Source organism: Lolium perenne, chromosome 5 (assembly GCF_019359855.2).
Source record: "Lolium perenne isolate Kyuss_39 chromosome 5, Kyuss_2.0, whole genome shotgun sequence".
NCBI lineage: Eukaryota > Viridiplantae > Streptophyta > Magnoliopsida > Poales > Poaceae > Lolium > Lolium perenne.
This window is the reverse complement of record NC_067248.2, coordinates 61,918,176-61,928,807: the sequence shown is the minus strand read 5'-3', so window position 1 is coordinate 61,928,807 and position 10,632 is coordinate 61,918,176. Positions and strand designations below refer to the sequence as shown.

General features: G+C 48.3%; 2 protein-coding genes across 2 annotated transcripts; both read right to left on the bottom strand.

Annotated features, from left to right (window-relative positions):
- Nucleotides 1-1,668: 1,668 nt before the first annotated feature.
- Nucleotides 1,669-3,857, bottom strand: LOC127299328 (universal stress protein PHOS34). Its single transcript, XM_051329270.1, has 3 exons — nt 3,213-3,857; nt 3,006-3,127; nt 1,669-2,195 (listed from the first exon to the last, which is right to left on the bottom strand). Exons 1-3 carry the CDS (start codon nt 3,573-3,575, stop codon nt 2,063-2,065), a joined length of 618 nt encoding a protein of 205 aa, XP_051185230.1. The 5' UTR covers nt 3,576-3,857; the 3' UTR covers nt 1,669-2,062.
- Nucleotides 3,858-4,009: 152 nt separating this feature from the next.
- LOC127299329 (universal stress protein PHOS34) lies at nt 4,010-5,855 on the bottom strand. The gene is made up of 4 exons (XM_051329271.2): nt 5,543-5,855; nt 5,361-5,449; nt 4,793-4,914; nt 4,010-4,376 (listed from the first exon to the last, which is right to left on the bottom strand). The coding sequence occupies exons 1-4, from the start codon at nt 5,751-5,753 to the stop codon at nt 4,289-4,291; spliced, it is 510 nt and encodes a 169-aa protein (XP_051185231.1). The 5' UTR covers nt 5,754-5,855; the 3' UTR covers nt 4,010-4,288.
- Nucleotides 5,856-10,632: the final 4,777 nt, after the last annotated feature.

Sequence of the window (10,632 nt, the reverse complement as noted above, 5' to 3'; positions counted from 1 at the left end):
TTGTTTTGATGGAGTGGTGTTTCGAGAAGGCTTGGCCCGTGGGTGTTGTCATTGTTCTATGGCATTTGTCGCGTTTTCCCGTTAATTAACTAGACACCTTCTTTATTAATGGATAAACCAAAGCTTTTGTCTTCATTTAAAAGAACGTCTATTAACGCCCGGGTGTTGAAAGTGGTTAGACATTCACGTTACCAATTCTGTCTGGTCGGATCTTTTATTAGTTTTGGCTAACAGTTTCAGTTTCATATTAGCTTGATTTATTATGTCAACCTTAGTGGCCGATTTACCCTCTTTTGCAATCAGTTTTGCCACAACACCTGCTGTTCTAGCTAAGCCTAAACAAATCCTATTTTTGGCTATGACCTTCTCCAGTTGTATCTCTTGTGCACTAGCGGGCAATCGATGAGTCCTCGCCTCTTCTGCCGGTCGTTCCAGCGGTGGAATGGGATGGGGAACTTGGACTTGCACTTGCTACTGTAACTATGTTCACAATGTTAGTGTTTTGTAATACGATGTGGTTAGTGGTAGCCCGGCTTCAAGCCCATCTCAGCGGCTTGGTTGACGGTGTCAAAGAGTCATGGGTATGCGTTGCCACTAAGCTTGTGTTCCGATTTGTCTAGTGTTGGTCTATTGGTCTTGTATGTGATGTTTTCTCCTTGTGTGCATATTGCAATGCATATTTCTGTCATATAGTGATTCAACTTCTTCTCCAGATTCTATTGTATGCGGAGGAATTTCCATCAACAAGTCTGTTTGGGCCACTCGATTACTTCTCTACGTGTTTTCGTTCTCTCCCCTAGCCCTGATTCGACTTCTTCTCCATATTCCGTTGCATACGGAGGAATTTCCATCCACAAGTCCTTTTGGGTGACTCAGTTACTTCTCTACATGTTTTCGTTCTATCCACCGGCAATGTGACAGTAACCTGATAAGCAGTGATTTTTTATGGTCCTATCTATAAATGTCCTATGTTTGGATGTGTCCTTTGTAATCATGTTTTTTTGTCATTTATATTCTAGATGTTAGCCCTAGAAAAAGTTTACCTTACCGAAAGCAATTATGAATTGAACGATATCAAATAAAACTATCGTAATGTCATTTGTACGAATTGTGTTGATCGGATGATTTTTAGCGTTGATTTAGGACATGTAGAATGGTCATATCTTAGCAATACCACATAGAATAATAGATGATGTGGAGGATAGCATAAAGAAAAAAAAGAGGTTTTTCTCTTAGCTAGGAGGTAATCTCTTAGTAAGAAAGGTAGTTTTTTATCCATTGCATGAGACACCTTACCTTAGTGACACTTTTTCTAGTTTATTCTCAATCTTACCATAATTTAATGAGCATGCAAACGATAGATGTTGGAGTAGTGATAAAGAGAGGTGTAGCCACTAAAAACATAAAAGAAAACAACATCAAACTTTTTACCCTAAAATTTGAATATGCTGAAATAATTCGGCGCCAACTTTGAACACATCTACTCTGGAGATACCGGATACGATTGACGTATCTAGATGTGGCAACTTTGGAGTGCTTTGACACAACTTTAGAGTTCATCAATATTATTGTTGGTCACTAATGTTTTGGTTTATTCGATCTGATGTAACTTCATCGCCTAGTGATAAACTCTGACAGTTGGTCTAAACTAGTTACATGATTACAATGTCATGCTCACTGAATCCTATATGATTTTTTTGCACCAGTGTTTGTTTGATTACATCACATGTGAAGCAAATGACCTTTTTTCAAATGCTTTGAGCGCATGGAAACTTTCAATAAAATGTAGTGACCAAAATTATGTAAATTTTCCTATATTATTTGACCTTACAAATTAAATATCCTAAATAGAAGGAAAAAAAAAATCCTAGGAGTACTCGAATATTCCAAAATCCCTATGAAAATCTTCTGAATTACAGAGGCCTGATCAAACTCTCTATGCTGCATATTTATTCCGACCTAAACACACACATCAAGACACGGTAACTTGGATAGGCAACAATAGTACTATATCTGTTGAATGCCAATTTTATGCTCCTAATTTATCGGTCTCGTAAAATGTTCAGGCTTCTTTTGAATGGAACCCCCAACCCCAATGCTCAGATGATTTCTTGTGGTGCTTTTGCTTCTTGACTATCATGACGGTGCAGTGCGCGTGGTGGGTGCAGTAGTCGCTCACGCTCCCAAGGACGGCCCTGCAATAATTCATCATTTTTTGTATGCAGAAGTGTTAATTTCAATGAAAAAAATAGCGCGCTAACATAAATAGCGTGGGCTTCAGAAAAACGCTATAGACGCTATAGCGTGCTATTTTCCAAAATAGCGCTTAACAAAAAAAATATGAAAATTCAGGATTGCAGCATATATATAATAATAGATATAGCACTCTGCAGCTATAAAATCTCGGATATGATATTTTGCAGCCAAACATCAACCAGAGATAGTTCACATAGTCCATAACTTGATATGACATAGTCTCAAAATCACAAACCATATTTCATATTCACATTGTCCCGAACTAGAAGGATTGAAGGAGGGGAAAGGAGACACCGGGTGAAGGCGTGAAGGTGAAGCTAGGCGTGGCCGCTTACCACCGATTGATAGAGGAGAAGGGGGCGGAGCTGCGCCGTCACGTCGTCGCCTTCCGGGCAGAGCAGGTGACAAGGAGTTGAGGAGTGCGCGATCTGAGTTTCTTAGTCTAGGGTTGCATGGATTAGGAATTTAGGATACGCAAGTGGGTCAAAATATGGAATGAGCTACTAAAAAACTACTCTGCAAAATAGGTGCTATGCGGAATAGCGAATAGCGCCAAATAGCGTGAAATAGCGCGTCTTTAGCGCGTGTAGCGTCATAGCGTGCCTAGAATGCATAGCGTAGCGTCCAACTCGCAAATACGCTATAGCGCCGCTATTAGCGTGAAATAGCGCGCTATTTTTTTCATTGGTTAATTTGTATGTCTAGAAAAAACAGAGTACAAATTAGGGAAAATGTAGCAGGAAACAAACCTTTTGAATGCCCCGTAGCCATGGCTGCCCATGACGAGCATGTCCGCATGGTGCCTCTCGACCGCCTCGCACAGCACATTCCTCGCGTCCCCCTCCTTCACTTCATAGCTCACATCCGTGACCTGCATAGCTTAATTATGGCATGCCGATCGACAAACAAACAATGGATGTCTCCTCGATCCGACGAAGCATAGTAGATATACGTACATGGGAGCAGTGCTCCTTGGCCTTTTCGATGACTCTCGCGGAGGCGCGCTTGAGGTCGAGCTCCACCCTCGGGAGCAGCTCGGCGGTGCCGATGCCGGCGATGCCGATGACGGCGGCGGCGGGCGGCTTGGCGCTGACCACGACGAGGTGGTACTGTTGCGTCTGGCCTGGGGCGAAAAAGTGGTGCATCGTCCACTCCAGCGCGTAGTAGCTGTGCTCGCTGTCGTCGATCCCAAGAACCATCGCCGGCTTCCCGCTCGCCGCCGGTTTCCCGCCGCCGGCCGATTCCATCTTCGCAGGCACCGGCGCCGTGGAGGCCTCTGCATGCTCCACTGTGATAAGGGACTCTGCCTCCGCCGCCATGTCTCCTTGCGTTAATGTACGTGGTAGTGGCCGGAATTTGGTTGGCTTTGACGATGAAGAAAACGGGAGGAATGGCGGAGGACGGGGAGCTACTTATGCCACAGGGAGGTTGGGCCAGCGGTTGAGAGGAGAACCAGGAGCGCGGGAAGCGACGACGCGTCCTGTGGCTGTCAAATTTTCTTCCTTTCTTCTCGAGAAAAGTAAATAACTGAACTTCATAAAAGTTATACTCTCCCTCCACCCATAAAGAAAAGTGTGGCAAATTATAAAAAAATGTTGGAGATTGTCTAAATACGAATGTATCTATACATTAAAGAGTGTCTAAGTATATCTAAATTTAAAGAAATTTGCGACATACTTTTATGAACAGAGATAGTACTAGTTTCCAAGTAGAGACAATATACACACATGTCCACTGTATGGAACTTTCAGTATTGATCACACTACATACTGAATAATTGCATTGCATGCATGATGCATCACAAAAGACATTGTTCTGATGTGCGCAAGGCACATCGATTATTGACCTTCTTAATCCTGATCTTGCAGCAGCAAAGGAGCTGGCTAACTATACATGTGGTATCCAGGGTCCATTTATTCACCCAGATGCACAATCTGGCAATATATACATACGTAAGAACAATACTGATCACAGGGTCCAACGATGAATACTGATCACTGGGTTCAGCGATGAGGCAATGCTGGGGCTTTGCTCAGTGCTTGTGCTTTGGCTTCTTCACAATCATCACCGTGCAGTGCGCGTGATGAGTGCAGTAATCGCTCACACTTCCAAGAACAGCCCTGCAGCAAAGTTCAGCAAAGTCGATGATACAAATGAACAGTGCTCATATGGGCAATTCGAAGCAAGACTACTACTAATATCATTTTTGTTTTAAACATTGAGGTATAATAAGCACGTTTGGTCATTTTTTAGGTTAGCAGAAATCATAGCCTGACGAATTCTAGTCTACTCTTATTACGTGTCATCACTAGAGACACTATCCTGAAGTGAATTCAGAAAGGCAAAGATGATTTGATCCAGGGAGGGCGCTGTGTGATCTGTCGGTAGACTTGGTCTCGCCGGCGTTCTGCAGTGGTGCTCGGTGCTGCCCTTTCCTCTGATTTTTTTTCCATGGGAATTAGACTAATACTTAGGTGCTAGACCTATATGAAAAACAGGGGAGAACAGAGCACACAAGTAGAAAATGCGGCAATACCTTTTGATTGCTCCATAGCCATGGTTGCCCACAACCAACATCTCGGCGTGATGCCTTTCGACCGCCTCACAGAGGACGTTCCTCGCATCTCCTTCCACCACTTCAAACACAGCATCGCTCACCTGCAGCAAAACCATAATTAGGTTTATGGTGAACAAGGATCATGATGATCGAATTCGAAACCAGCGTGCATAGTCTGAAGAAGGAAAACAAATAAGCGTGCACGCCTCTCGGTTCGATTTAGATGTGTTTGACAGTTATCCTACTCCAAACAGATTCTCAAGCCGAGCCAGGCTTATTAGAGTTCAGTCAGGCAACTAAGCTGCTTATGGGAGTAGAAGAAATCGCCAAGATGGAAGGGGTCGTTCCAGTACTATTGTGCGATTATTAAATTGATTTGAGCATGTCATATCTAGATTACCTTGTTGGTAATTATTTACTCATAAGTCATAACGAACTCTTCCATGCTCTTAGCTACACTACTAGGATTAGGATGACCCAATCACGCACCAAGTAGTACAGAAAACAATCATCGAGAAATATAATACTATGCTCGTTAGAAATCTACCTGCGCGCAGAGCTCCTTGGCCTTGCCGATGACGCGCAGCGAGCTCCGCTTCAGGTCCGCCTCCACCATCGGCAGCACATCCGCGGCACCTAGTCAAAATCAAACCGCAATTGACTAATTGTCCATATAAATTCGATCGAACCCAATGAATCCCCAATTCGTAACGCTGAGAGAGGCAAGACCTGGTCCGGCGAGGCCGACGGCGGAGGCCGCGGTGGGCTTGGCGGTGACGACGACGAGGCGGTACAGCTGCAGCTGGCCGGGCGAGAAGAAATGGAGGAGCGTCCACTGTAGCGCGTAGTAGCTGTGCTCGCTCTCGTCCACCCCGACCACCATGGTCATCTTCCCATCTCCGCCCACCGGCGCCGCCGACGCTCCCGCTTCCTCGGCCATGGCTCCACCCAAAGCTCTGGCTTTCTCTCCTGCGACACGGCACGCAATCCTCGCGGTCTCTCGACGAGTCTAGCTAGGTTCTAGAATGGACGCGCAGCTGCGTGTACTCCTGCTAAACCTCGCGATAATAACATGCTCGGCGTAGCTCTGACAGGTGGGGCCAGGGGCGCGAAACTGGCGCCCGGTGCGTTGTATTGTTTTCCGCCGCCGGCTTTGCCTGTCAAAGCTGTGGATTCCTCATCGACAAGTTCGTCGACAGTCGGCCAATCATGTGCTTGGCTGGGTGGCTGGATCTCCCATTTGTCATGGAGATAATTAAGTGGACTGACGTAGACGTCCAAACAGGGGGCGCTTCGTTTGGGTATAAACATGGGGCACTGGCCGCTGGAAGTACTCTGTACGTCAGTTCAACTTGCTACATGGAAAATGCGTTTTGTGTCATGATCATGCTAGTTTTTCAGTTGTGTGTCAAGTTGGCCAAATAACACTTTTAAAAAAGGACTTCAATAAAGGACAACGCTGAGCATCCCCGGGGGATTGGAAACCCGATCCCCCGCCTTCCCCGTTCAACACGTGTCCTTTTGGGACCACCAAGCATACGGAAATAATTCACAGCTCTCCAAAATAGCAACCGCTTAAGCCCCGCGCTCTCTCTGAGGTCGTCCCCAACCACATAACCATGACACCCTGAACGCCGTCCAACTCCGGCTAGGGCCGATCGCAGGACCGCCGTCCAGCTCCGGCGAGGGCTAGCCGCAGCAACGCCCTACAACCATGGTAGCAGCGCTGCCCGTCGTGGGTAGCAAGGCCACACACCCATAGTACCAAGCGCCGCCGTCGCTTCTAGCAAAGCATAGTTTCCATTGTAGCCTGCAGCTTGTAGCGGAGCACCATCGCCATTGTAGCAAGCGCTGCCGCCAGCCAACACTTAGCATCGCCAGATACTTGTGGTAGAAAATCCCCGACGCCAATGTAGCAAGGGCCACCGTTGTAGCAAAATCCGCCACCGACCGTGGTACCAAATCCCTGCCGCCATTGTAGCAAATTGCCTCCACCGTTGTAGCAAGTGCCACTACGGCTTTTAGCAAGCGCCCTGCTCCCAACTCACTGGCAGCCAGAGGCACGCGCCTGGGGAGCCAGCAGTGGCGCGTGGCTTAGATGGGAGCAGCGGAGAGGAAAAGCCACGCGCGGCTCATGGCCTGAGACGGTGGCCATCGATGGCCCTCTCTCTATGGTCATGGCGACGGTGCGGAGCACATGGCGTGGAGATGGGGAGGGCAGGAGCCGGAGAGGTGGACCTAGCCCCTAGGGAACGGTGGATAGGAGTGTGGTCCGGGAAGGTCACCGCCGGTGCCAGAGACGGAGACACGTCGGCGCAGCACCTGTGGGGAGAGGGTGAAAATTAATGGCGTGTAGGAGGTGCTAACCACCGGCGGTAGGGAGGAGAGGTGGGAGGAGAGAGATTCAGGGCGCCGGCGGCGTGGGTAGGAGGTGCTGACCGCCGGCGGTACCGCGGTAGGGAGGAGAGGTGGGGGGATTATTTGGCCAGGGACTCGGGAGAGATAGCGGGAGGAAGAAGAAAACGAGTGGAGCAGAGCAGCGATGAAGAGATAAGATCTGAGATGGGTCCCACGCACGATGCCTCTCCGGGAGTAAATCCGTGGACGCGTGGCGTTCCCTCGAGGAGGAGGATGGAACGCGCATGATCCCTCGGGGGAAGTAAAGCGTTTTCCTTCAATAAATGTCCAAAAAGAATAATGAGCGAACGTTTTTTTCACAGACGTATTGAGCTTCCCGGGTATAATATCTCCAGATCCCGCCTCCACGGATCGACACGTGTCCTTCATCCCAAAAAAAGAAGGAAACCTCAAAAAAGTCAACAAGAAACTATCAGCTCCTCCCAGCACATGTTGATGCCACACAACCGCTCTCTCCTCCACCCCGTGCAGGCGTTGCTCCTCCCGTGACCCAAGACCGTCTACGGAGAATTCGTCCATAGCATCGTCGGAAAACCCTCGCCGCAGAACCCCTCCGCGGGCTTCACCGAAGAACGCCGTCGCAGGCTTAACCGGAGAACCCATTGTGGCATCGCTTATGCCGCATGCTCTCCCCACGCCGCGCATCCCCTCCAGGCACGCCAGAGTCGCCCCTCTGTAGGCCACGACCAAAGTCGCATAACTCGACGTGACATCGCCGGTGCAGCAACACTGCCGTCTATCGTTGCAACAATTGCAACAATGTTGTTGGTCCCATGTAGCACCAGCATACACCACTGGTGGCACCATCTCTCCCCTCTTGCAACATCCCTGATTTCATCTTGTAGCAATGTCGCCTGCTCCGCCCTCATCTCCGACATCCACCCTTGCAGAAAAATACGACGGCCCCTTGTAGCACCACCGCCCACCTTTAATAGCATCGACTCCCCCCACTTGCAACATTCATGAGTCCGACTTGCAGCAATGTCGCTTGCTCCTCCTCCAGTTTCGTCATGTACCCTTGCACCAACATCGGCGGACCTCTGTAGCACTACAGCACACCACCGATAGTAACACCGCACTCCCTTTGCAGCATCCAATCGGCAGCACCACCGACGGATGATGGGAGCATCAAAGGCTGCCCTTGGGAGCAACAACGGCCTTCAATGGAAGCAACGCCTCCCACCACTTATGCAGTGCTGCCATGATCACTTGGTGAATCCTACGGCGGTGTGGTGGTAGCAGCATACACGTCCCTCTGCAGCAACTCCAATGGACGATGGGAGCATCGAGGGCCGCCCTTGGGAGCCGTGCAAACCACTGAGGGAAGCAATGCCTCCCACCACCTGAGCACCGCCACCATGGCCACTTGTAGAATCTGGTGGCGCCGTGGACACTCTATGGGCCATGCATGCTCCCAAAACCTAATTTATCTCGGCCACTAGTGTAGGCTATGGCTCCTCGTGAAAAGAGAGAGAGAGAGAGGAATTTTAGGAAGGGGGGTTACGGGATGAAGACGACGAGCGGTTGGGAGAGGACAAAGAAGGATAGGGCAAGGGGGTGGAGAGCGATGGGATAAGTGTAACACCCCGACCATCCTCTGGTCGGGCCTGTTACACCCGATAGCTCTCTAGGATCTTTAGAGTGGCCCCATATATCAACACATGTCTTTTCTACACACTCTGTCCTCACTTGTGTGCATCCGGCATCAACTTCCTGGTCGACCACCCGTTCTCAAATCGCTTCAGGCCAAGTTGGTCACTTGAGTTGCAGGTTGGGTTCAAATGAGTTTTTTTAGTTGCAAATGAGATGGCAACTAATTTTCAGTTGGAATTAAGGTTCCAACTATGAGATTTGTTTCGTGAGCTGTGCCAATGGTGAGTTTTAACGTAGGCTCCAATTAAAATTCGATGACATCATTTTACTGAGAACATTTCATTCTCAGTAGACTGATCACATTTCATTCTCAGTAGACTGAGCCTAGAGAGATCCCTTGTAAAAATGTGTCTTCATTCTCAGAGAGTGAATATAGTGAACTCGGTGACATATCATCCTACATCAAGTCGGTGTTCCACTGGTCCAGCAACATGTGTGGGGTCCATTTGGAAGGTTGGATTCCCCATATGCAGTGGTAAAAATTACAAGTAGAACATAATACATGAGGGGGCCGCTTTGTAGAGAGAGATAACATTTTTGTTTGCTTCTTCTTGCTCGACGGCTTGATGCTGCACCGGACATGCTACGGTGCTGGGTAGGCTCCATTAGTGCGGCGGTGCAATTCTTCATGGGTGTTGCAGAGATGATGAAATCCGTCGACAACATCAGCGGGGGACCAGAGATATCAGCTAATGGTGGCGCCAACCACGTCTACGTTAAATCTGCAGCAACAACATTGCCAGGTTGCAGGTCTCACGGAGGCTTGCCTGATTGGAGTCGCGGGAAATGAAACGCATCAGTACAGGAGGAGCGCATGGGCAAGGGGCCCCATGTTTTGGAGGGCCCTGTTCCGTCGCCCAGGTCGCACGCCCTGTTGGACGGTCCTGCCGCTCGGAAGGGCGCCACACATCCACTTAAGTGTGGCGTCCGAGCCACCCCCAGCCCGACCCTCTTCTTTTTCTCTCTTCTCTGTTTCTTCAAGACTGCAAGGCGGCCCGGCGGTTCCTCCTCCTCCCTGGTGACCCACAAGTATAGGGGATCGCAACAGTATTCGAGGGAAGTAAAACCCAATTTATTGATTCGACACAAGGGGAGCCAAAGAATATTTGTAAGCCTTAACAGCGGAGTTGTCAATTCAGCTGCACCTGGAAACAGACTTGATCGCAATAGTTTATCAGTAACAACAGTTTTATAGTAGTAGCAGTAGTGAAATATAAACAGCAGTGTAATAAAAACAGCAGTAGTGATTATAGTAAACAGCAGGATTAAAATACTGTAGGCATAGGGATGGATGAACGGACGCTGCATGGATAAGAGAACTCATGTAACAATCAAGGCAAGGCATTTGCTGATAATAATAAAACAGTATCAAAATACTAAATAACCATAGGCATGTGTTCCGTATATAGTCGTATGTGCTCGCAATGAGAAACTTGCACAACATCTTTTGTCCTACCAGCCGGTGTCAGCCGGGCCTCTAGGGAAACTACTGGTAATTAAGGTACTCCTTTTAATAGAGTACCGGAGCAAAGCATTAACACTCCGTGAACACATGTGATCCTCATATCACAGCCTTCCCCTCCGGTTGTCCCAATTTCTGTCACTTTGGGGCCTCGGGTTCCGGACAGCAATATGTGTATACAACTTGCAGGTAAGATCATAAAACAATGAATATCATCATGAATCAATAACATGTTCAGATCTGAAATCATGGCACTCGGGCCCTAGTGACAAGCATTAAGCATAAC

Bases quoted from the DNA above. Each gene is read 5' to 3' on its own strand.
- LOC127299328 (XM_051329270.1), bottom strand. From the start codon at position 3,575: ATGGCGGCGGAGGCAGAGTCCCTTATCACAGTGGAGCATGCAGAGGCC. The intron at 3,128-3,212 runs GTACGTATATCT...TAAGCTATGCAG, and splicing joins CCAAGGAGCACTGCTCCCAT to GTCACGGATGTGAGCTATGA. The intron at 2,196-3,005 runs GTTTGTTTCCTG...GAATTATTGCAG, and splicing joins GGCTACGGGGCATTCAAAAG to GGCCGTCCTTGGGAGCGTGA.
- LOC127299329 (XM_051329271.2), bottom strand. From the start codon at position 5,753: ATGGCCGAGGAAGCGGGAGCGTCGGCGGCGCCGGTGGGCGGAGATGGG. The intron at 5,450-5,542 runs GTCTTGCCTCTC...GATTTTGACTAG, and splicing joins CGTCGGCCTCGCCGGACCAG to GTGCCGCGGATGTGCTGCCG. The intron at 4,915-5,360 runs GTAGATTTCTAA...GTTTTGCTGCAG, and splicing joins CCAAGGAGCTCTGCGCGCAG to GTGAGCGATGCTGTGTTTGA.